The sequence below is a fragment of the Primulina tabacum genome, chromosome 18, assembly GCF_025594145.1.
Source record: "Primulina tabacum isolate GXHZ01 chromosome 18, ASM2559414v2, whole genome shotgun sequence".
Lineage (NCBI taxonomy): Eukaryota > Viridiplantae > Streptophyta > Magnoliopsida > Lamiales > Gesneriaceae > Primulina > Primulina tabacum.
The window spans coordinates 29,637,564-29,664,365 of record NC_134567.1 but is presented as its reverse complement, the minus strand read 5'-3'; the positions used below and the strand labels follow the sequence as shown (position 1 = coordinate 29,664,365).

Below are 26,802 nucleotides of genomic sequence, written 5' to 3'. Positions count from 1 at the left end.
TTTCATATACGATTTTAATAAGTTTCTCCTCAATATTTATAAGTTTCATGCAACCGAAATTACATTGGCTTTTGTTGGTGGAAATATATTTTATTATTTAATTAGTTTTTAAAAAATGAATAATAATAATAACCATAACAAATAAGGAAATAAGAACAAGAATTCTCATATACCAATATTATTATTATATCAAATAAATTGCTTTTTTCAATACATTTTATTTTCTATTAGATTTTTTAAATAAGACTTATAATTTTTAAAATTTCTGATAATTCGATTATTCCGGACACTAACTGAAAATTTTGGTTTTAATCCGGTTGATTTAGGTTTTGATGAAAAATTGGCTAGTTCATGTGTTATTTATTTATTTTATCATTACTAATTTTATTAATATCGGTATTTTTAATATTTCTAATAATATTATTATTAATTTATTTTGATTATCCCATACTAATCATAATTTAGATTCATTATGTTGATAAATCAATATTATTATTTTTAAAAAATTAAAATTTCATACATTTATTAATCATTCAAATTTATTTAAGGAGGAACGGGGGACTCGGACCCTGGCCCCTTGTTTAATTTAACTTATGAAACTCGGGCCCTTAACTAACTCGATACTGGGGCAGCATAATATAGGCCAACGGAAGCCCAATTACTAAAGAGCCCAAAGGACTAGCCTCAAAAGGCCCAAGTCCTTTTCTGTCATGTTCATTCATTATGTGATATGTGATGCCTTGGGTTCGGGTAGAGCAAAAGCCAGATTAATAATTGGGTTTCATAAACTGAGCAGATTTTGTACTGGAGGGAATTGAATAATAGAACCAGCCTTTGGAGGACACATGTTTGACGGAATTCCCAAGTGAAACCATCGTTCATGGCGACGATTAATATCTCAGTTAGTAATCTCTCTCTTGGAGTCAAGCAATACTTGCCGTGTTGTAGATGCTGGTTGATCGTGTTTCACTGAAGTTCATGCTTGAAGTCGTATTTTTGGACGCCTTCATTGAGCTGGTGACTTCTTCGCATGCTCCACTGGGCCTGGCCATGGGTATAAATATATTCATTGACAGTTCTGAGATTTGTTCCAGCGTAGGGGTAGGAATGGACGAGAAAGATGCCGGTGTTGGAAGGAAAATACTTGATCCTGGTTCAAATTAGAACACTGGAGATGAACCAAGTTCGAGAACTGGTTGATCAGCTCCATTTTTATGCTGACGAGGAATTACTGGAAGCAAGAGAAATTAATGTGCTTGTGTTCAAGTCGGATTTTTCTGATGATAACTTATTGGTATTTGGTGCCACTCAATTATGTAATACGTGTCAGTCCATGTAACACATGCATATCTGAAATGCTCAGATTGTAGGAAGTGTTTGATGTGAGTATCTTGAAAATGTAGAGAAATATTTGATAGAATGGAATAGAGATGTAGCGTTACAGTCAACATTAGTGACAGCTCATTCTCAATGTTTCTAAGGGGAGGAAGCGCTATATGATTTCTCACAGATAAATGGGGAAGGATTTGGTGCCCAATCATTTTACACTTGCTAGTGTCCTTACTGCATGCTTGAATATTATCTTCGTTATGGTCGCCAAATCCATGGCTTTCTGTACAAACCTAGCTTTGTAACTTACAGGAGTATGCATAGGAAGGCGACATGATTGATGTGGAATTGGTTTTCTGAATCTGATTGCTAGTCCTGATGCTATATCTCTGACTGCAATCAAATTAGGTAATTCCCATCATGGTTCTGTGGCAACTGGACCACGACATTTCAGAATAATGAAGCGGATGGGCATGTGTTTTTACCTTGCTATGTGTTCTATTTGCTTGAGCCGTGCAGGTATGATCGATACTTTTGGTCAATTGAAAACTTTGCTTTGGTGCCAAAAATAGAACAGTTTGCTTCTGTGCTTGGCCTACGGGTTGGGTTTGTGTTCATATAAACAGTGCCTATTCAACAAAATGATATAGTGTGGCGAACTCCATTGGCCTCGTGCAGGATTCTTGGCCTAGTCAAGTTTGGAGAAATTTTAGTGAAGAGGATTCTCTCGCTCAGTCCAGCACATTCTTCCACTTATTTTCTTTTATAAAAACATAAACGTGGAGGCAGGTAGGTTGAGAGATTGAGTTCGTTTGAGGAATGTGACGAGAGAGCGTGATGAGAGAGCAAGGAAAAAAGTTATAGTTGGACAAATTTGAAGATAAGGTCCATAAATTTTATGTGGGAGATAGGAGCATCCACAGAGGGACTATATTTTTTCACTTTGTAAAGCTAAGAGTGAAGATGAAGGCATTGGGTGATTAGATATGCATTGCAACGTGAAGATTGAAATTCTGAATACTGGGGCACACGTGCTATCTTTATTGAATGCAGTCATGTAGAGTGTTGGATTTGTAATGTGGTGAGATTACTTTGATTTAGGACAATGGTTCTTATCAATGCCCTTTTCAGTGCTCCATCAGATAGATGAAATTTAATTTTCTTGGTTATCTGTCATCAGTTGGGATGCAAAAGCAAAACCCCTTTGATGCTTGTTGGACTTCAGAATTCAATAAAGGTACATTTAGTTCTATAGAGACACAGAATAACCTTCTAAGCATTATTGGATAATTCATACCATATATAGCATACACAGGTGACTCATGAGATATTATAATTGCCCAAAAACTAGCTGTTTGGAATCCTACATTTGAAATCAAAGAGCTTTGATGACATAGTTATAAAAAGAATCATTTTTTTAAAAGAAGAATGGAATAAAACATCTACAATGAGATAGATTGAATTATAAACAAATGCAACTGTAAAAATATTTACACTAATCAGTGAATTCAAACCGCATTCCTTTTGTTTTTTATGTCCATGAATGAAGCCCTTGTAATCTGTACAGTTAGATGAGGATTCTTAAGTGCAAAAGCATCAAATCTTGCTGCAAAAACTACGTCTTCCATGTTTCTAACTATAAAGTTCAAGGCTGTTTCCTTTAATGATTGGTTTGAGCAAGAATCTGATATTTCTAGAATATCAAGAGCATTGGATGAATTTAAGGAGCCAAGCATATGCTGTGAACAAAACTTTTGGAGAAATGGGATTTCATACTTGTCTGCTGCAATTGACAGTGAATAAACATGCTTTTCCACCTTTTCTTTGGGCAAATCTCCACTGTATAGGAACTCTAGCAACGATTCTACTTCCTCATGATTCAATTCGTGAAGTGTTATCGTGTCATTTGGTGGAGCTTTGCATCCATCAGAATCCAAGATGTTTCTGAAAATATCAGATCTTGATGCCTGCACAGTATCAAAATAGGATTGCTTAATTGAAAATAACATGATTACATTTTTATATGAAATGTGATTATATGCAAAGTGATTGGTTTGATAGGTAATGGAAGGTGAAACCACTTCGATACCAATAATGCTTTATGTGCGGGTAGAGATGGCCCATTATCTCCGGGTTTGATTTGAATATCAGTGTGAGTTTGACCCTTAAATGCTGCAGCAAATCCACCGAGGTAGCTTATTTTCTCATTTAACATGTCTTCCATTTCCTTCATCTCCTTCACCCATTTTAAAGCATTTGCAAATCCCTGTTGACCAATCCATACGTTCTTTTAAACTTTTTAAGATTATTCTATTTTAAATGTACACTTGTGATTTCTAAGTTGGCCTTTTGGGTCTTTAAAATTAGAATGAAAACTCCATGCAAAAGTAAGAAACAGAATCAATGATGATCTTAATGTGGATGCTAAGAAATCTGAGTTTGGTGCATGTGACATACAGGCTTGTTTGATACAGTTAATATAATTTTTATTGCATAAAACAATGAAACTGACTCTAGTTACTCTCATCGTGATTGAATTAATGCCACAATTTTATACTGTGAGAAACAGAAATACATACTTTAAACAATCATAAAATGTCAGCATGATGTTTTTAGCATTGATTTAAAATAGAAAGGGTGGGTAGCATAATTGCTTACATGAACTTTAGCCTGATCACACGCTTTCATTAGGAAAAAATGCAATTTCTCAAATTTGACCTTCACCACCACTCAACTATTGTTTCTGAGTATGAATTCATATAGAAGGTTACCATTATGGTCCTTCCTAAAGGTTTCCGGCACTTATTTTACAAAAATGAAGAATTGAACATATTAACAAACTGGAATCAGAACTAAAACATGGAACCGAATCATACATAATCCTACTTCTTAAGAATGATCCATACGCATAAGCCCTTTACCTTAGTCATATTTGACGAAGAAACCAAAGTGTTTCCTCCTGTTTTATCAGACCCCTTTTCACCATCATGTTTGTTTGTCAAAGTGATTATACTTCTTGCACCTTCATAACAAGCTCCACATATTGTATTCCTTGGAGGCCTAAGGATATATGGCATCGCACTACAAATTGAGCAATCCATTGTTCTCAGAGAGAAGATGTGAAGATGGAAAGAAAATGGAGTTTATTCTCTCTTCTTGTGAGGTCAGTATTTCCCTGTTGTATTCTATATTTCATGGTATGCTGTTTTTTGGTAGTTTAATGCTTAGTGTTCCATCTTTGAAAAAGAAAGACACCATTATTGCTCTCATTATGCGCGTAAGAATATTGTATTGATAATTTATACTTTGAAACAACTAACCAATGCCTTTCAAAAAAACAAAGAAACAACTAACTAATATGATTCCATTAAGTAGGGTCGGCTTATTTTTAGTATTTGTAAGTTTAGTGAAATGACGAGTCTGGTGGTTTAGGAAGTACTCCAAGTTTTGATTGTTTAAAACATCATACAAGTCGCCATATTAGTTCAATAGTTTTCTTTTGTTTTAAAAGTTACTTTTACCCTTTTTTTAGCAAGCTAATGTCTACATTACAAGACTGACTCTAGAGTGCTTGATACTATCTATATAGGTATTGAAGTACTGATGTTTCATAAATAATTTTTTCAAGTTTTTATGATGATTGGTGTATTTTTTTTAATTGAACTGGCTCGATATTAGCAGAACATCATCTGGTACTTTGGGGAGAAGGGAAAGGATAAGTGGGTCATTTCACCTGGCTATCACAATGAGACGTGGTTGTTTTAAGTATTTTGAGTAGGTTTGAAGACTCCCAATTAAATAATGATAGAGATCGTTAGGAGAGAATAATTAGAGTTAGGAAGTAGAAAAAGACTTTCCAACCTGACAACACCAAGAATGTGGTGACCACGTCTTACAAAATTGGATAATGCGAATTTGCACAAAAAGGCTTCTTGGCCAATGTTCTGCTTATGAACTCTTTTTTGTCCATTTTTTCAGCTAGATTATTCTAATCTTGGGTTACGAACATTAATATGATTTACCCTTTCTCTCTAATTTTTAGGACTTTTTTCTTTATCTTGTACACACATGTCAAATTAAATTATACATCTAAGAGATGAGATTATACATCTAAGAGATGGGCGTTACCTCATCCATGAATGCAATTATTTAAATAAGCATATTATAGGCAACACCAATACATGAATGCAATATAAATGCCCCTTAGTTGAAAAGTCTCAGCTGCCTGTCGAAATCATAGCCACGTCAATTCAATTCTTCACTTTGATCGCTTTCTACAAACTCTGCCCATGTTAAAGGGAAGAGTTGTAATTTACCTCCTCAGCATGTATGTGTCTGGATTTGGAGCCCCAATTTGGTTCAACTTGAATACTATGTCGAGTACTTTATCCGGTTGGTCCGTTGGGCTGGGTAGACGAGCTATCTCACACTTTAGGCAGTTTACCAGGCATACCTTCTAAGCCTGGGCCTAGGACACTATGATCGGGCCGAATAGCCTAATCAAGGGATATTTTTTCCTGTGGGTGATTGCCTTCCTTAAATTCCCCTCAAATTTCGAATTTTCCTAAGATATCCATCAATTTTTGTTTTAAAATCTCAATGATTTATATTTAATTACATGCCCTTTTATAAATATTTTATTCATTCTCGAAATCATATTTTATTAAATTTGTTATTCAAAAAATATGTATATATATTTTGTGATCCTCTAGAAAAAACGAATTTTACCATTTATGTGGATATCTAAATTTACCCTGTATTTTTCTCAAATATTCAATTCATTATATATATATATATAAAGGTGAATAGCTCACTCAAACATTCCCTTCTTTCTTTCACTTTTCAATGGAATAAATAGATAAATATTATCGGTGTAGCATAGACTAACTTATATTTGGCAAAAACTTATGTGAGACGGTCTCACGGATCGTATTTTGTGAGACGAATCTCTTATTTGGGTTATCCATGAAAAAAATATTATTTTTTATGCTAAGAGCATTATTTTTATTGTGAATATCGGCAGGGTTGACCTGTCTCACAGATAAAGATCCGTGAAACCGTCTCACAATAGACCTACTCCTTATATTTTGTGAAATATTTTTATAGACTTATTTAACGTATCATTCCATGAAATGGAGTGCCTGAAACGTGGATAAAGTAGTCTAGTATAATAGAATGTTTAATAATCCATCACTGTCCTTCCATTGCTTCACGTTCGTTGCCGGCCGGCCTGCCTGATAAGAGTCTATCCGTGCATAAACCCATTGTTTGTGCTGACAAGTTATACTCTCAAATAATGCGGTTGTTTCTATCCTAGTATAAGGACAACTGTTTTTATGCAGATCCAAAGACCTCAATTCACTTTGGGTCATGAGGTCTGTATATTCAGACATGACCTCATAACCTCAAATATATTGGCGTAGTAGAAATTTTCCTGCCCAAACGAAACATAAGAGAAACTAAATTTGATATGTGAAATGAGTCTGAAATAACCCGGAATTAAAAACGAGGGAATGCATAAGAAAGGGTGAATATGAAAATTTCACGTCAAGGGTCAAGTTAGAATGATGGGCGGGCGCATTCCAATTGTCGCCCTCCTAATCAACTCATGGCATGACCAACGATGGACAAGACCACCTTCTTCACACTCTTTATTGTGTAGCAATAACCCCTGATCCTCCTCAAACTTCCATTTATAGGACCAAAACACGTTGTTGAGCTATGAGAAATCTTCTTTGGATCATATTCTATGTCATGTAACTCGTTACCGGCGGTCGAGCTTGGACTAGGGGCTGAGCACGCGAGATGTGAACTTGAAGACAACGATGACGAAAACGATGACGAGGGCGATCGGTTAACTTTCTTGGATGGGATTCTTGAAAGATTTAAGTTAGAAAAATTGGAATTCTTTGAGTTCTTTTTATGGAAAGAGTTTGTCCGAGGGCTGGTTATGAATTGGTGGGATGGTGGCGGAGTGAGTGGCGGAGGAAGAGGGGTATGGCTGGATTTGTGCTTTGGCGTACCCGGCTGAGACTCCCACATAAATGGCACAGCACCCGTGGCTCCGCCGTAGTACACTGGCGAAGACTCCTCGCCGACCTGGTCGGCGGAGTTGCAATCTTCATTGGTCAAGATTTTGATTTGTTGAGATAATTTAGGAGGGAAATGTGGGGAACCACTTGCATTTGCCATTTATTTCGATATATTATTAATCTTGGGAAACAAATAATTCTACCTAGTTCAAGGTACTTGGATTACAATGTATAAGATAGTAAAGCAGGATGATCTAGCCATATCTAGTTCATATATATATATATATATATATATATAATATTCGTACTCTGTGAGTCAAATGTGTGGTGAGTCAATACTATTGGCTCAATGTCTACAGATTAATCATTCATTTATGAACAAATGATAATGTTGGAGTACGTGAGTTGGGGCCATATGTAGTTATTAAATTTATTAATTAAGATGACTAAATTAGGTTGGGGCCAAATGTAATTGCAAAGAAAACCAAAGAATTGAGTAGTGGTGAACGACTCAGACTATGGAACCTGACTTAATCGTGGAATTCACAATTTAAATAGTAAATAATGAAATGCCGAAACGCATTCAAAAATAAATTATAAACTTTGTTACATTAATTTTGGCTCTCTGGTTTTTTATTCAGTGAAATGTTGGTGTTTGGGTGGATCTCGATTCTTGATCGCTCGGAGGAAACATTGTGTTTGGACGAAAAATTTTGATTTAGTTTGAGATATTTGATCTGAAAATTAATTTAAGACTTAGATTTCGAGTCAAGAGATAAATCTAAATAATATGAAACAAAAATAATGTTCACCCACTCCACTGAAATTCACCATGAAATTACGTGTCACATTAGATAATAGAAACCATGTATATAATAATAAATAAAAGAAACAGTTGAATGGGATTTTTATTTGTGAAATTAATGATTGAATCAATATTTTTTTCAAAACCATGATCGAATCAATCACGACGATGAAGATTGGGGTGACAAATTTTGGAATATGATTGCATGTGATTACCCTAAATCCAGGAGGTTGAATATAACTTAGTTGTCTTTGCTAAGTCATGTGCCTTGCAACATATTAGTCCAGCATTTTTTTTTATTTATTTATTTATTTATCTATCTGCATTCGATATTTAGACAAATCTGAACCAATCGATATTTAAACAAATTTATTTTTCAAATTATTAAGTTATGCGAACACGTGGAATCACATGTGATGATTATGTAGGATCGAGTGCTTATCGCTTTACCAAAAGCTATAGCTAGTGGTAATGATGCAACTCAAATCTTTTAAACCGCACAACAGCTTAAGGATCACGGTTCGATCGCTATACCAAGCAGGGACAATTATTGCACCCAACAATCTCCCTCTCAATAATTGCACTCCTTGCAATCAATGGGAATCGAACATGTGACCTTGACTCTGATATCAATTGGAGGACAGAGTTCTTACCGCTTTACCAAAAGCTATATCTGGTGGTAATGGTGCAACTCAAAACTTTTAAATCGCACAGCAGCTCAAGCATCACGGTTCGATCGCTCTACCAAACAGGGACAATTATTGCACCTAACAAATTATCCATAATAGTAAAAGAAAAATGTCAATGATTATCCATAATCAGTCCATTAACAAAAAATAAAGATTTGATCGGATCTAATCTTGGTGTTAATATTTTAAGATCACTTCAAAGAAATTCACAGGCCCAATTTTGTAAAACAAGACTGGCCCAAATTTGAGAAATGGGCCTAAATGTGACCTTGTTGTCCTCATTATATAAATGGCCCAGAGAAGAAGAAAGTAACTAACAAGATATTGTGAAAATGAACGATATTTTAATCCTATTCAAATATTAGCTAGGTTATATACAAATTAGTTGAAATATGTTACGTTTGAGTACAATAGAAATTGAATTCGACACAAATTATTTGTGTTCAATGGATCACAGGTCATTTAAGAATATTATCAAGTACCGTTTTAGCTCTTAAGATATGACGATGAAACTATATAAATGTGTCACACGAGTGATAAAAATATGATCTATAAGAATTATTCTATGGTGTTTGATGTATCTGAGTTAATTTTTGAATGAACAATCCTTAGTTATCTTATAATTATACCAAACACATTCGACTATTTTCAAAGTTATTCGGGTGAACTAATAAAAAAGAGCGCAAAATAAAGTCAGAGCAGTATTCGGCTCGACTGGTTCATGGGTTTCCCCCTCTAGTCTGATTCAAATCAATCCCAATCTCAAATAACAAAGTGTAAACCATTTGATCAAATGAGAACGACGTGCCAACCATCAAGCAAGCTCCCAACAAAGAAAAGTGAAGCAAAATTGAGAAATTTTGAATTTATTATTTTGATTATATATCATGTGGAAGATGGGTCGTATTAATTCAAGGTATATATTGGACTCACATGTTCAAGAGCTTGTTGAAAAGATAAAGATTGGACTTATTGTGAATGTCAAAAGACAATATCATAAGCTTGTCGAAATTGTCGACAAAGGGATATCTAAAAACAAGTCAACTATTAACGAACTATCTATTGATTGCAACATTTGTCCTAATTATATATTTTCAAATATATGATCTAGTTTTAGGCAAAAATTTGTGTGAGACGGTTTTCATGGGTCATATTTTGTTAGACGGATCTCTTATTTGGGTCATCCGTGAAAAAATATTACTTTTTATGCTAAGATTATTACTTTTTATTATGAATATCGGTAGGGTTGACTCGTCTCACAGATAAAGATTCGTGAGACCGTCTCACAATATATCTACTCCTAGTTTTAATATTAAGTAGTATCTTTTTCTTAGTTTTACTATTAATTAAGTCCCGGAAAACATAAAACTATTTTTTGAATGAATTGAATAATAAAATCATCAAAATAGGTTAGCTAAGAACTCTATTAAATAGACATGAAATAATAAATTTTTCACACACACACACACATATATATAGATACATACATTATTTCTATTTCTTTGAAATCTTCATCACACAATCTCACAATTGTCCTAACCTCTGTGTGTGTGTAATATTTCGATTTCTTTGAATTCTTCATCTCACAATCTCACAATTGTCCTAACCTATGCCCACATATTTCATTATGAAAAAAGAGGGGCATAATGGGGAATCTACAAGTTGTACAAGACTAAATATTGCATTACCTCTCTTTTCCCATGTGCTCCTGCAATCACGCAAAAGGTTATGGGCATCAATTGTGTCCGAAATAATGTGTTGGCAAAGTGAAATGAGTGTTGTCTTGGTGTGCTTTATTTTGGTGAAAAAAGAATGTTAATTAATATATAGTTAGTGGCGTGTTCTGCTTTTTTGGGCATGACAACTATACACCATATCAATCTTCTTATGATGTGATCAATTGTTCGTTTTTAGATCATTGATATATATGTCAACTTTCATAAAAATATCAAAAACTTACATACTCTGATAATATTGGAATAGAAAAAAAAATAGTCTAGATGTAGTCTTGATTAACCTCTACTTATGTGTATGGGTGAAAGTGGGTAAATGGATACTGCCACAGCCTCGGTGCTGTGGTGCGAGACGCGACAAGGGAAATTCATGGTGAGCAAAACAAGTGTGAAATACGGTATGTTTGAAGTTAAGGAGGCCGAAGCACTTGCCCTTCTTGACGCTATCACATGGACAACCTCTCTTGAACTCCATGATATTATATATGAAACCGACTCAAAGACGGTGGTAAATGCGATCACCTCAAAGAATGTTGACCACACAGAGTTTGACTCAATAATCTCCAGTTGCCGTACATTTCTCGACGGACATCCTTCATTCAAAATTCAACATGCTAGAAGACAAGCAAATATGGTGGACACATACTCTTGCTCGAGAGGCCATATCTTATGCTAACCCTTTTATTATGATTCATCCTCCAGATATCTTATGTAATTTCATTTCCCACGATTGTGAGGACAAGTTTTGATATATGACATTTCATTTCAAAAAAAAAAAAAACTACTGGATATACAATTTTAGATAAGTTTCATTGCATTCAATGACCAATCAACTCTCTGAACTCCAAAACAAAGTTCACCCTCGAAGCTAGTCTGTCTGAAGCCTTTTGGGAGTAATAATTGATGGAGGAAACAGCAGAATCTGTAGGCATGACTGAAACGAAAAAGATTCTGGACAACCCGAGAGTGGAGATCGACACTTCTCCGCCGTTTGAGTCGGTGAAGGAGGCCGTGGACTGGTTCAGTGGCAGTGGTCCCTGGATGCAGCATCGCCTGCTTCGTTTCGCTGCTCATCACCGTGTAATTTGTTTTCTCTATTACTCTTGATTATTATTTATGTTGCATGTTATAACTTATATAATCTGTCATTAAAAAGTGAGAAACAGTGTTGGTGATAGAATTAGAAATTTGGAATTTATTGTTTTAAAAGATTTTATGAAAAAAAATATAATAATAGCAGAGATCATGTAGATTACGTTATATATAGTTTTGATGATGCAATATTTCAAACTTTTTATGATACATTTGAAAATGCAATTGCAGCATGAAACCGAGCCTCTGGGGAAAATGGAGGAACAAGCAGTACAACTGGAGAGGGATTTGATGTTGAAAGAACAAGAAACACTCAATCTATTAAATCAACTGGAGGCAGCGAAGAGATTAGTCGAGACTTTGAAGTGTCACTTGATTCCTGAATTCTCTCCACTCTTGCCAAGTCCTCACCAAAATATGGAAACTCGTACGAATGATTCCACCGAAGATTTGAGCTTGTTTCCTGTCTTGTCTCCTGGTTTGATGTTCATGGAGCTGAATCGTGCGAAAACGAACTTGAACAAAACATCGGTAGACCTTGCTGTGATTCAGGAATCCGTGGAGTCATTAAACCAGAAAATGAGAAGTGACAAGGCTTTGCTTGAGAGGACAATGGAAATGGCAGCACCTGACTGTGGAAACCCGAAAGCAGAAGCACAGGGGAGGTTGGAGAATTGTACAAACATTACAGTGGGACTGGAACGGGCTGATTTTGAAACTGAGCAGTTCAAGAAAATGACAGAGGCTTCTAGGTATGAAGTGATGAAGGCGATGACAGAGATAGAACGTACCAAAAACAGCATAAAGATGGCGGAAATGAGGCTAAATGCAGCCAAGAAAATGGAGGAAGCAGCTAAAGCAGTTGAAGAAATCGCGCTTGCCGAAAGAAATTTGACTTCATCAGATGTTTTCTTGGATCATAAGCGTAATGGAATCACTCTTTCGTTTGAGGAGTACCGTTCGCTCACTCAGAAGGCGCATCAAGTTGAAGAGATTTGTAAGACTAAATTCATAGATGCAAATACCATCCAAACAAGAAGCAAAGATCATAAACCAGAAGTGGCAGTCACAGAAACATTTGAGGAGATGAAACAAGAAAACCAGCATTCCCGAGTGGTGGATATAAGGACTAAAGAGGAGTGTTTCGCTACCAAATGACCAAGATCGTTACTCTAAGTCTAAGTTCAAGTTCATGAATTCGCGCTCTGGTGGACATAGAACTGCACAGACTGATAACGATAATGGATCAAATGGAACGACATCAATGGGAGACATATTAGGTAGGAAGTTGATTTTGCAAGATGACATAATTGTAGGGAAGCATGTGGAGAATCATCACGGTGAAAGGGGACATGTTTCTTTGAGCCAAATGTTGCGCGAGCAGAGTCGAACAATCTTGCATCCTGGTGAGACAGCGGGAGACGAGCACAGACGTGTCGAAAGGTCGTTCTTTGTGCATAGGAAGAAGTTTGGATTCATTCAAGTGCCAATCTCCATCAAGAAAATCAAAAAGAAAGTTCAAACTGAATGAATGTGAAGTGAATTAGGCTCTTATTTAGTGTATGCTGATTTGAATTATTATCATATAATTTGGTATTTTCTATTGGCATGGGAGTATGATTTGCCTATGTTGGCTTTGTACAAGGTTTATTAATGATTTGTTGTGAAATTTGTGATTGCTTGTGTGAGCATGGAATTCCTGTTTATTCCATTGCATAATATGCCACGTGTATACACACACACACACACATTTATAGCGATTTTATACCTATATTTTGAAAATTTCAAAATAAAAATATATAGGACTCAACAAATAATGAATTAGAAGTCCAACCAAATAATTATACACAAATTACGAACTTGTTGATTTATCACCAAATCTTGAAAAAGCGAGTTCACTTTAAAATTTTGATTTTTTTTTTATCGAACTAAATGGGTCCAACTACAGTAAAAATAGGCCCAATATGTGGTGCAAGCCCATAAACAACGTGTGTCATTCTGTGAATTGGACTAACTGGGCCTTGCCCTTGGATAATGAAAGGTACATCGAATTTTCTGATTTTTATTAATATAATTGTTTTACTGATAATCCCAAACTTTTTGGTGCAATTGTTTGATTATGTCAATGTAAATTGCATAGACACTAGAAGAAGAGATGACGAGTGTGTTTAAATTTGTACCAATTATTTAAGAAATTTAGTAGAAAATCGATTAATCAATTATTTTTATTTTGTACAATAGCACTTTTATATTTACTAGAAATATGTAATCACTACTCTTTCGACTGTGTATTGAGTAAACCATGTATATATGTGTAGTAACTTATAAATCATTCACATCAGATAAATATGTAAAAGATCAAGTCCATACTCAAGTGAAAAAGTTTTTTTTTTACGAGATTGGAACTTAAGATCTTCATCTCAGATTTCGTATACTCAACCAGCTCAGTTCGTCAGTTACGGAAGCCATGAGACCTTTATTAAATATGAAGTGGTGGTAAGATCTTGATCTCAAAGCGTACTCAATTAGCTCAATTCCAAAAGCCACGAGACATTTATTAAACACTGAATTAGTGGTCTATCTGAAAAGGAAAAAAAAAGGCCGCTTTAAAATTAGAATGGACTCCATATTTTGGTTGCTTCCAGCTTTACAGTCTGTGAGTGATAGGTTATATATATATATATATATATATATGATAAAAACTTGTGTGAAACGGTCTCACGAGTCGTATTTTGTAATATATATCTCTTATTTGAGTCATCCATGAAAAAATAATACTTTTTATACTAAGATTATTAGATTTTATTATGAATATCAGTATAGTTGACCCGTCTCACAGATAAAAATTCGTGATACATTCTCACAAGAAACATATTATATGTGTGTGTGGAAGATATGATATGATATGTATGATTTTTGGAGCAAGTGAAGGGACACAGTCTCAACTTTTGGCGTTTTCTATGCTCTTGAAGTTATTTTAATGTATGAATACAATGTGGTGGTAATTTGAATATTTTGTAACCGTTTTACAACGAAAGTGAACATCTTTGCGTGAGATAAAACACACTCCTCTAATTTCCAAATGAATATTTTATTTGTTGAATAATCAGTTGACCAATTAATCTATATTATATAAATATACGGATTGAATTGTGAATTTCCTCTATTATCCTCATTAAAATTGTACTCTAATGACACTTTGTCTTCCTTTTATGTAATTAGTTAATTATTATTAATTCATTGACTAATTATTATTTATTACTCTTTCACTCACTTTCATGGCATGCCTACAAATAATATCAAAGTATTTGTATTTATTACTCTTTCACTCACTTTCATATGGCATGACTACAAATAATATCAAAGTATTTGTTCAACAACTAATGATTCGAATCAATATGTAATAATATTATTTATAAAATTAATTGGTTTTGTGAAAATAGCTTACAAATAATAGTAATAGTGTTATACATTCTTTTATAAAAATTATGCTAACAGAGGTTTCGAACTTATTTTTACAATTTATGTATTAATTATATTTTTCATAATTTTAGTTTTTTACAAATAATACAAAAAAAATTTATATTTAACAAAACAGAAAATAAGAAATTATAAATTTATATGTCGAGGTTTAATCTATATCTATATATATACATATACTAATCTATATATATGAATGTGAATTGTGAATTTACATAAATATCATTACCTTTATTTAATAATAATAATTTACATAATTAATTGGTTTTGTGAAAATACCTTACAAATAATAGTAATAGTGTTATACATTCTTTTATTAAAATAAATAATACAAAAAATTATGTTAACAGAGGTTTCGAACTTATTTTTACAATTTATGTATTAATTATATTTTTCATAATCTTAGTTTTTTACAAATAATACAAAAAAAATTTATATTTAACAAAACAGAAAATAAGAAATTATAAATTTATATGTCGAGGTTTAATCTATATCTATATCTATATATATACTAATCTATATATATGAATGTGAATTGTGAATTTACATAAATATCATTACCTTTATTTAATAATAATAATTTACATAATTAATTGGTTTTGTGAAAATAGCTTACAAATAATAGTAATAGTGTTATACATTCTTTTATTAAAATAAATAATACAAAAAATTATGCTAACAGAGGATTTCGAACTTATTTTTACAATTGATGTATTAATTATATTTTTCATAATCTTAGTTTTTTACAAATAATACAAAAAAAATTTATATTTAACAAAACAGAAAATAAGAAATTATAAATTTATATGTCGAGGTTTAATCTATATCTATATATATACATATACTAATATATATATATGAATGTGAATTGTGAATTTACATAAATATCCTTAACTTTATTTAATAATAATAATTTACATAATTAATTGGTTTTGTGAAAATACCTTACAAATAATAGTAATAGTGTTATACATTCTTTTATTAAAATAAATAATACAAAAAATTATGTTAACAGAGGTTTCGAACCTATTTTTACAATTTATGTATTAATTATATTTTTCATAATCTTAGTTTTTTACAAATAATACAAAAAAAATTTATATTTAACAAAACAGAAAATAAGAAATTATAAATTTATATGTCGAGGTTTAATCTATATCTATATCTATATATATACTAATCTATATATATGAATGTGAATTGTGAATTTACATAAATATCCTTAACTTTATTTAATAATAATAATTTACATAAATATCCTTACCTTCATTTAATAATAATCATTAATACATGTTTTTTTTCATATATTATTTTAATAACTAATCATTTCATTAATACATTTTTATTTTTAAATTTAAAATTAATTACTTTAATATTTAGATTGACATCAAATTCACAGAAAATCACTATCATAAATACATGTTTATTTTTTTGTTTGTTTTTCATCTATTCATTTTCAGCATTTTTCTATATTCCATCGTATCACCATTACACTTCTTCACCTCGACGTAATGGAAGGATGAAGTGATTTCAAATATTTCGGCATTGATCGTTAAAGTACCATTTCTACCTTCCTTAGACATCTCTAATCTCATCGACCCTTCATCCTTCTTCTTCACTTTCAACTTTAGATGACATGCAATTTCCTCGAGTTTTGACATGATATCACACGCTGGTTTTGCTGATGTAAATAGAACTTCGTCCTTTTTGTCATCGTCCACAAACAAACCAGACAAGTCAAATCCTGTGGAGAGAGAGATGATGTCAAATGCATTTAAAATAAAAGGTCTTGCAAACTCCATTTTCTTTTCGGGACGAGTATCACAGCAAGAAGGTCCAAGAACTGTATCAGTTTTAACAGGAGGCTTTTCACTGTCCCCGACTTCAGTCCTTGCATAGTTGGATTTAAAACCCTTTCGAAACCACGTGTTTTCCAAACTTCTGTCTTTAAATCAATATTTAATTTTTTTGAGACATTATTATATTCTCTAATCAATTTTTTTTACTTAGATTGATAGAAGGCATTTTAATTTGAATTTTTATGTTCTTGCTTATATTATTTTTGTAATATTATTTATTATGAAAATAATAGGTGAACTACAAAATTTGGTAGGTCTAAGAGTCCTCTGATGAACGACAAATATGGATAAATTATTAAAATATATAATATCAAGTAGATTTTTGGCATGCGATTTTGTTTTAATTCAATGATTATGCGTGATTCTAAATTTTAATTATATCACAAGTTAACGCGTGCTTTGTTGTTGCTAGATATATTTTGTCAATAGTATAATATTTTTCTATGGTTTAAGAAAAATCGTGTGACTTTGTATTATATTTTTACGGCTGCTTTTCTAAATGGTTTTATTATAATTTCAAGGCACCATTTTTCATTTGTGTTTTTTTAAAGAAGTGGAATGAATATCTATAAAACGATGACATTAATAAGGCGTCTTCTCTTTATTTGAAAAAAATATTGGAAAATTTATACAAATTGTGAATAATATGAGTTAATATTTAATTTGAGAGTGATTTATGTTTTTTATTGCTCGTATATACTTCAATTTCTTTGTTATTGTACTAAATAAATTATTTTAAAACTTTGAGTTATCATTTTTTTCTGATCGAGGTTCTTTGTGTTATGATTTTTTTTATTTGTTTTGGTTAGTATTGTTGGCGGCAATTGATTTTTCTGATATTATATGATGTGCCTTGTTGTTTATATAAAAATAAATATGAGAGTACACCAATCAAAGCCACGTATTTTGGGTCTTCTGTTCTACGAAGAGAATAATAAATGGTTTCTCTGAATTATATAATTTCTTGATTTTTCATACATATAGTCTACGAAATGCGTCGAATTTCGAACAAAAAAGTTAAGAAAAACATAGTGGATGAAAAAAAAAAGAGACATGTTAAATAAAAAATAATAATGTTGTGTATTACTATGTTGGGTGCAATAATTGTCCTTGCTTGGTAGAGCGGTCGAACCGTGGTGCTTGAGCTACTGTGCGGTTTAAAAGATTTGAGTTGCACCATTACTACTAGCTACAGCTTTTAGGTAAAGAGGCAAGCGCTCGGTCCTACCATTGGCATCAGAGCCAAGGTCACGGGTTCGATTCCCATTGATTGCAAGGAGTTCAATTATTGGGAGGGAGATTGTTGGGTGCAATAATTGTCCCTGCTTGGTAGAGCGGACGAACCGTGGTGCTTGAGCAGATGTGCGATTTAAAAGATTTGATTTGCATCATTACACTAGCTATAGCTTTTGGTAAAGCGGCAAGCGTTCGGTCCTACATACTATGTCCTAATTTATATATGATATAATTTAAGCACATTTTTTTATATATATTTGAAATTAGGTCCAACTAAGTAATATGAAACATATACATATATATTAAATCATATTTAAAGCAAAATGTTAAGATCAAGAATGATTCAGATTTAAATTTCAACGAAGTACAATGAAGAAGAAATTGAAGAATTGTATGTGTACGTTAAGTGTTATATAATGATTATGTTGCTACTTCATGGTTGTGCGACATATGGATGTCATATAAAATGTTAATATTTCTCAATAAAATAGTTTTTCAAAAAGAAAAAAATTCTTCATTCAGAAAAAGAAATACATGAAAAACAAATTGTGCATAATTCTCATTCTATTTATAATGGTATGAGAATAATTCTAAAACTTTGTTGACACAATATAATAGATCAATTATGTGCATTTTATTGAGACATTAAGCCAGTTTCACTTTATTTCCTCCAATATTATCTCGATATATTTCGATGTGACTACGAGATTGTTTTTGTCTCTTTTTTTAGTCAAAGTGTCTAACCAGCTAATTCATAACATATATGGTGGTAGCATAGAAAACTCCTCGTCAAATAAATTCACTTAGCAAATATATTGAAATTCAAATAAAACTCTACAATATTTCATCAAATTAATTTTGACTATCATAAAATGCTCATGAAATCTAAATTGTTATATTATTAGATGAGATATTGAATAAGACAAATATTTTGACATATATTTGAATGATATCTCATATGCATATCTTAATTACATTATTCGTATCTCTTCTCAAGATTTTTAAAATACAATAATTAATTTTGTATGTCGTTCCACAAGATATAAAATATTATAAAACAAAATATAAACTCGATAGAAGAAAATTTGTTTTGTTTCAATGAATAATATAATATTATGTTCTAAACGCAACAAATGAGATTGAAACTATATCATCCTCATGACATGATGCACACAATCATTATTTCAAAGCTTCCAAAAAATGACGATCAAGATGACTTTCTTGAATTGCGTCAAATTAAATGAGGACACAATTCTAAGATATAACCATTTGAAGAGATTTCAAGTATTTTTCTCACAGTGATTGAGAAATAGTTGTTAAAAATTTATTAACCTTATAACTATATGTTGATAATATCGATACTAATTATATAAAATGATATCACAAATATCACAATATTTGAAGAAGGTGCAACACCATTCATTGGTTATGTTGTTGAAGAATATATAGGTTATATATATTTTTAGTCACAAGTGAAAATTTATCACGAGTAAAAGCATTTTTTCTTAAGAGTTGTAGTTGATGATTGTCAAAAGCTGAAAAATCATTTAACAACAAAAAAATATTCGGAAAAATAAGATTATCAGATAAAAACAATGTAGAAAACCGAAAAAATGTCGTGATAAAGAAGCAAACTACGAGTATGTCAGATCCCAGTATAAAGATTGTAAATAACATAATAGATGTTAAAGACGATCAGATACTTGCTGAGCATACCAAAATAGTTATATGCATATTATAACAAACTACGATAAAGAGTTGTTGAGTTGTCAAAATCAACTAAGAAGCATATTGGAAAGTGTGTCAAGTGGATAAGATAATTTCACTGATTCATATACCGTCTATGATCATGATTTTTTATTTTTTATGGCTTAGTTTGTTTCAGTTGATAAATGTTATTAGCCATGTTTTAATTCATTTAAATATTATCAAAATTTCGTACATATATTTTCAGCAGTTTAGGTTTTTTCGTGCAACGCACGTGCATTTTTCTAGTTATTTAAAATATATCGATTGTTTGGAAAATTTTATTAAGAAAAATCTTTAGGAGAACGATTCGACCCAAGAAAGCAAGCAATGTTGCGTTTTGAATTTTTACAGAATAAATCAACTAAATTATTTAATCGAGTGAGTGTCTCTGATCGATTGGCTGATCTGTATTCATACAAGTGTTGAGCTTTTGTTGACCCAAGAAATGTTGGGTCACAGTTGTGATTGATGTAGTAGATTCTCCGCCCCCACATGATGCGATGGAAGGGGCACGTAAATCCAAATTGTTTGTGGACAAATCCTCTGGAATTCATGTGAGGCTGCGCAAATGTGATGTCATGGGACTGAATATAAGCCATCGAATTTGATCTTGGGATTTTTAATATTATTCCGATGGTGTGATTTGACTCCGGCAGTGGAAGTTGAATGATGATTTTAATTGATAAGATTTGTATCTTAACGATTATAATATATATTTTACTGCCACATGAACTCGTTGGTTGCATCGCATGGAGTAATTAAAAACATCAAACGAACGTGAACATGAGCTAATAACTCAAACGCCGCTGATTATTGGCCTAAACACGGTTTATTTCATTTTATCTATGTGAGCATTGGATAGATGCCCAAGATTTGCCCATACATATATAGAACTCACTTTTTTTATTTTGAAACCCGTTGAAATTGGAGCGATGGTAGTGCTCATGTAGGATCTCACCTGCACAACGGCAAAGACATTCATGCCAAAAATAGCCCATTCTAAAATTGGAGATTCTTGGCATTTTTTAAGCATATACGCGCAAATCGTGCTTTCTCAACACCTCTATTTGTTCTTCTATCCCAGAGGCTTTGGTTTCTGATCAAAACCGAATTGCTCTTCTCTTCGTCAAGGTATGATTTTTGCACGAACCCATTTCTATCTTGATGTTTCTTGTTCAATTTAGAAGGAAAATGCTGGTTGTGGGATCTGATTTCTCACCGTCAATTCAGTGATTTCTCTCTCTCTCTATCTCTCTCCCTTTTTCTTTTTTGCGGTAATGTGCAGCTCTTGAATTTTTTGAGTTTTTATTTTTTGAATTTTTAGAGTTTTTGAATCACAAGATTTTGTACGAGCATGAAATTTTGGATGGAGTTTGGACTTGCATTACTACCATCCTTTTTCTTTTCTTGGTTTTATGTTGAAGGGTCAACATTTATCGTGGTAGAATAATTATATCCGAAGCCTTAAAGATTTTCTTTGCCGAACTTCAATTGGGCTTGGTTTTATTTGGTGTTGATACTTTTGATTCGATAAAACTCTGAGGTAAGCTATTGTTTGTAAAGGTGTTTCCTTGGTCAAATTTTAGATTTTGTAAACAAAGCAACGAAAGTTGTCAGAAATGGATCAATATGAAGCAAGATCTTTAATTTCAATTAAATATATTGGTAGATCAAGTTAATAAACTTTCGATACAAGTTTAAAGATTCGATACAAGTTTAAAGATGTCGTCATTTATGTGTTTAACTTTGTGGGATCTTCTTTTAGAACTAATATTGTTTTCACATATTGAATATTGTTCCAAGATTCAAAAAATGTAGAACGATATGAAAAAGAATCTTATTTTTTAGCTTAACTGAAATCATTCTGTTGAACCTAAGTTTATTAAATTTCCTATATGGTCTGATAATAATATACTGAAAACAAGAACCGAGAAAGTCATGACTATTGTTTTCTCATTCACAATTTCCATTTTCTATGCTTGATCAACTATTGATTTGGTATTACCTGCAGAATCTTCATCACATATTGGTGATATCCAAAGTTTTCGGGAATGCGGAAAGATGTGTTTCGAAGCTAAGCCTTCAGTCTCCTGTGCCTGCAAGATTGTGCCTAAATCAAGGTCAATCTTCTTCGATTTTTATAATGATGGCGGGTGTGACTACGACTACTCAATCAATTCTTTCAGCCAAATGCACAGCGAAGCTGCAACCTACCCACTTCACGTTGTGCTGAGGCACGACGTTGTGGAAGACGGTTGAGTTCATAGCGACGAAGACTCCTGCCTTGTGAGCACCATATCTTGCAGGAGAATAACTTAGGATTAGAGTGTGTTAGGATCTGTGCTTTGACATGGAGAACAAGGGAAACATATTGATGAAGAAATATGATGTCGGAAGGTTGTTAGGACAAGGTAGTTTTGCCAAAGTTTACTATGGTAGGAACCTTAAAACAGGACAGAGTGTGGCGATTAAGGTTATCGATAAAGAAAAGGTGTTGAAAATTGGACTTATGAACCAGACCAAGAGAGAGATATCTGTTATGGGATTGATCAAACATGAAAATATAGTTCAGTTTTACGAAGTAATGGCTACAAAAACAAAGATTTTCTTCGTGATGGAATACGCTAAAGGTGGGGAGCTTTTTCACAAGGTTTCCCAGGGGAAACTCAAGGACGACGTTGCAAGGAAATACTTTCAGCAACTGATATGTGCTGTCTACTTCTGTCACACAAGGGGTGTTTATCATCGTGATCTGAAACCTGAAAATCTTTTATTGGATGAAAATGGGAATCTTAAAGTATCGGATTTTGGGTTGAATGCACTTTCAGAATCCAAGAGACGGGATGGTTTGCTCCACACAACTTGCGGAACCCCAGCATATGTTGCTCCTGAAGTGATCAGCAGAAAAGGTTATGATGGAGCAAAAGCTGATATTTGGTCATGTGGGGTGATTTTATTCGTTATGCTTGCTGGTTATCTTCCATTCCACGACTCGAATGTCATAGAGATGTATAGGAAGATATCAATGGCCGAGTATAAATGTCCTCACTGGTTCCCTCCTGAAGTTCGGAGGCTACTTTCAAGGATCCTTGATCCAAATCCCCACACTAGGATTTCTATAGGTAGAATCATGGAAAACACGTGGTTTCGAAAGGGTTTTAAATCCAACTATGCAAGGACTGAAGTCGGGGACAGTGAAAAGCCTCCTGTTGAAACTGATGCAGTTCTTGGACCTTCTTGCTGTGATACTCGTCCCGGAAAGAAAATGGAGTTTGCAAGACCTTCTATTTTAAATGCATTTGACATCATCTCTCTCTCCACAGGATTTGACTTGTCTGGTTTGTTTGTGGACAATGACAAAAAGGACGAAGTTCTATTTACATCAGCAAAACCAGCGTGTGATATCATGTCAAAACTCGAGGAAATTGCCTGTCATCTAAAGTTGAAAGTGAAGAAGAAGGATGAAGGGTCGATGAGATTAGAGATGTCTAAGGAAGGTAGAAATGGTACTTTAACGATCAATGCCGAAATATTTGAAATCACTTCATCCTTCCATTACGTCGAGGTGAAGAAGTGTAATGGTGATACGATGGAATATAGAGAAATGCTGAAAATGACTATAAAACCAGCTCTTAAAGAGATTGTTTGGGCTTGGAAAGGTGAGCAATATCACTAATTAAAGTTTCATATCATCAATTCAAGCTTCAGCCCCAAACTAGTTAAGGTCGCTTGGGAAAAATCGTTCCCAAGTTTTTTTTCCTTTTCTTTTCGAGGATATTTCCAAGCTTTAAATTGTCACCTCTACTTCATTGTTACTTGTCACATGTTATCAATTTTCTTGGCATTGCAATCTTCATCAGGTGTTTTAATCAATATAACCCAATTCTAAACGTTGTCTAAGTCCATTTTGTTATGTACGGATTGGTATGTTTGGATTGTTAGTGCTGATTTTGTTGGAACTTACTGATACATCACGCTTTTCTGACATTTTAAACCATTTGACTTCTGTTTCGAAGAATCAGCTTCGGCACGGCTATCCATTTCATTTAACCAGAATTTTCGGCCTATACAGATAAACTTTTGATTTCAAATATATTAAATTCTTTTGTTTTCGGATAAAAATTATTTTATTTATACATAGAAATAATCCTTGATTTTATATTTATATCAACATTTTGTACACGTCGAACGTGTATTGGATTACACAGGTGTGATGGTCGAACTCGATATGCTAGATGATTTTCATAAACATTGTGTCATGTTCTTACTCAAATCCTAACTATTTTAAATTCATAACACATATTTATCAAGCTATTTCAAAAATTTTAGCCCCACCATAATCAATTTCTGGCTCCGCCTCTGATTTCGAATACAAATCCTTGGATCCAAATACAACATTTAATCCAAAACCACATAATATTCACCATTACTCTAATGTTGGATGCATAATATACACACAAGAAAAGCATCAAATACAAGATTGTGCTCCCCTCTTTATTCGCAACTCATGATCTTATATCTTACACAAACACGAAAACGTTAATTCAAGTATATAAACAGCGGCATTGTCCCTGATCACTAACACAAATTAAACAAACAGATTTAAAATATTATTCGATCAGTTGGATGATCAAGGGCACTCTTTGTCATAAACTTGGCTAGCATATCTCCAGTTCATCACATTCCATATGTTCTTTAGGTAATCCGGTCTCGCGTTTTTGTACTGTACAATGCCAACCAACAAAAAACTCGATCATTCTCCCAGATATTATTAAATAGGAGGAGGGCAGCTGAAACTGATAATATATGATCTATACCTGCAAATAGTATGCGTGCTCCCAGACATCGATCCCGAGCAGAGGAACCAAATTCGATCCTTTAGTAACCAGGGGATCCTGCCGAAGTTGGATCAATCCACACATGCATGGAGTACTCTCACATTTTTTCGAAGGTCTATATTATATACCTGATTCATAGTGGTGTCAACCACTAGCCGCTTCAGTTCTTTGTCCACGCCGAGCCACTGAAAATATATAAGATGAAATTGAATATACGAATTCACTGGAGATTAATCTTCCGTTAACATCTAGGTCGTGATGGATCGAGCTGCTTACCACCCATCCGGAGCCTTGTACTGCAGCTCCTTCTGCATTCATCTTCTGAATTAGAGCTTCCAAGGACCCGAATTCGTTGTCGATGGCGGCGCTTAAAGGACCCTTTGGAGGCTCACCACCACCTTCCTGCAAGGAGAGAATGTAATTTATCATCAATCTAATATTTAAAGAAAGCTCCACATTTCAATTTTTTGTGGTAAAACAACTGTTTATATTTAACTTACCTTAACGGGTGCAAGATTCTTCCAGAAAATTGTGTGATTTACATGACCTACGAATTGAAAACACAAGCTTGCAGGTTGGAAATTGCACGTAAACATAGGACCATTTTGGATGCTCGAGACATGGAAACAACAAACTTGAAAATTGGAAATAAATAAAATACTCTTTTGAGTAAATTTTTTTTTATAGAAAGTAATTTGATATTAAAATAACTAAGTTTAAGAAAGCAATTTGTTACCTGATTGTAGAACTAGCTATTCCAACTGGTTGATGAAAGCATTTCTAATCATTTAATTTAGTTACATGGATTAATATTCAAGATTAATTTGTAAAAAAATAAGGAAAAAAAAGTTTATTTTCTTACTAAATTCAATAATTTTAAATTAATATCGTATACTAGAAACACATATTTTACATATCGTGGTTATCGTGAATGCGCAAGAAAACTGAACAAACAAACAAACAAAATGTTGCATTCGATCGAATATTTATTTATTTTCAAAATCAACTTATGTAAACGGGAATAAATGGATCCCTTTTTCCCAACAAGGGATTCAAGTTTAAAGTTGTGAATGAAATCAGGTATATATATAATAACATGAAAACCTCCTCCATTGAACTTGATGGCGCTCTGCAACTTGACGACGGTGGCGGCATCTCCGGTGGAAACGGCGTCGTCTAGCTGGTCCAGAGCCTTGTTGTAATTGGTGACATAAGCCAGGTGGTGCTTCTGGTGGTGGAGCCGCATGATCTCACCGCTGATGGCGGGTTCCAGTGCATCGTAATCGTAGGGTAGATCGGGAAGCGATAGCTTGAGCAGTCCACGAAACCCTTGGGATTCAGCAGTAGCCATCGCTCAGAGAAGAAACGGGATGAAGCAGATTTCGTTGACTGGAATTTGTTTGGATTGAGAGTTCAAGGAGGGCTGTGACGGGATTTGGACTGCTAATCCGACCGCTTGGACTCGTACTTCAACATGCGTACTAATACTACAAATTGTGAGTCATCTGATTACCTCGTGTTTCGTTACGTGGAATCTTCTCTTCGACTTATCGAATACGTAAATTCATTATCTTGTTGTGTACTATTTAAAAAAATTATAGTTTACAATTTTTTTGAAGTACAAAAATTAGCAGAGTATAAAAAACAAAAAATGAGAAAATATATATTTTGTCATGTAATTTGGAATTATTTCACTTCTGTTCATTGTAACAATAAATTTATATTTTTAGTCTTATAATTTGTATTTTTTTATCCTTTTTACTCAACTTTAGTACATCTTTTGGTAAAAAAAATGATCAAAATAAAAAAAAACATATAATTTAAATGACAAAAATAGAAAAAATTTACAGGATTAAAAATAAAAATTCACTGTATAAAAAATGCAAATTCACTTTTAACATAACTATAATAGAAAAAGTACAAATTAAAGGACCGAAAACTAAATTTTTCCAACAAAAAG

At 33.1% G+C, this 26,802-nt stretch overlaps 3 protein-coding genes, 1 long non-coding RNA gene and 1 pseudogene across 9 annotated transcripts; 3 read left to right on the top strand and 2 right to left on the bottom strand.

The window, feature by feature from the left end:
- Positions 1 to 521: 521 nt before the first annotated feature.
- Positions 522 to 7,165, top strand: LOC142532147 (uncharacterized). Of its 4 annotated transcripts, none has more exons than XR_012816516.1 (5): positions 522 to 2,410; positions 2,510 to 2,566; positions 3,391 to 3,520; positions 4,395 to 4,492; positions 7,029 to 7,165. It is a non-coding gene; the product is annotated as an uncharacterized LOC142532147 (long non-coding RNA). The 4 variants fall into 4 exon arrangements; XR_012816515.1 differs by having other exon boundaries at positions 4,388 to 4,492; XR_012816514.1 differs by lacking the exon at positions 7,029 to 7,165 and having other exon boundaries at positions 524 to 2,410; positions 4,395 to 5,364.
- On the bottom strand, positions 2,574 to 4,442 carry LOC142532146 (BTB/POZ domain-containing protein At3g56230-like). Its single transcript, XM_075638399.1, has 3 exons — positions 4,251 to 4,442; positions 3,419 to 3,595; positions 2,574 to 3,296 (listed from the first exon to the last, which is right to left on the bottom strand). The coding sequence occupies exons 1-3, from the start codon at positions 4,428 to 4,430 to the stop codon at positions 2,838 to 2,840; spliced, it is 816 nt and encodes a 271-aa protein (XP_075494514.1). The 5' UTR covers positions 4,431 to 4,442; the 3' UTR covers positions 2,574 to 2,837.
- A 4,219-nt stretch (positions 7,166 to 11,384) lies between the features above and the next one.
- On the top strand, positions 11,385 to 13,368 carry LOC142532145 (WEB family protein At2g40480-like; annotated as a pseudogene).
- Positions 13,369 to 20,971: 7,603 nt separating this feature from the next.
- Positions 20,972 to 23,976, top strand: LOC142533325 (CBL-interacting protein kinase 2-like). 2 transcript variants are annotated; one of them, XM_075640060.1, is made up of 2 exons: positions 20,972 to 21,135; positions 22,016 to 23,976. In XM_075640060.1, exon 2 carries the CDS (start codon positions 22,355 to 22,357, stop codon positions 23,678 to 23,680), a length of 1,326 nt encoding a protein of 441 aa, XP_075496175.1. In that variant the 5' UTR covers positions 20,972 to 21,135; positions 22,016 to 22,354; the 3' UTR covers positions 23,681 to 23,976. The 2 variants fall into 2 exon arrangements, with proteins under 2 accessions (XP_075496175.1, XP_075496176.1); XM_075640061.1 differs by lacking the exon at positions 20,972 to 21,135 and adding an exon at positions 21,181 to 21,547.
- A 498-nt stretch (positions 23,977 to 24,474) lies between these two features.
- On the bottom strand, positions 24,475 to 26,359 carry LOC142533734 (superoxide dismutase [Mn], mitochondrial-like). Of its 2 annotated transcripts, none has more exons than XM_075640608.1 (6): positions 25,947 to 26,359; positions 25,343 to 25,389; positions 25,119 to 25,244; positions 24,971 to 25,027; positions 24,822 to 24,880; positions 24,475 to 24,727 (listed from the first exon to the last, which is right to left on the bottom strand). In XM_075640608.1, exons 1-6 carry the CDS (start codon positions 26,191 to 26,193, stop codon positions 24,700 to 24,702), a joined length of 564 nt encoding a protein of 187 aa, XP_075496723.1. In that variant the 5' UTR covers positions 26,194 to 26,359; the 3' UTR covers positions 24,475 to 24,699. The 2 variants fall into 2 exon arrangements, with proteins under 2 accessions (XP_075496723.1, XP_075496722.1); XM_075640607.1 differs by having other exon boundaries at positions 24,822 to 24,899; positions 25,947 to 26,352.
- Between the last annotated feature and the right edge of the window lie 443 nt (positions 26,360 to 26,802).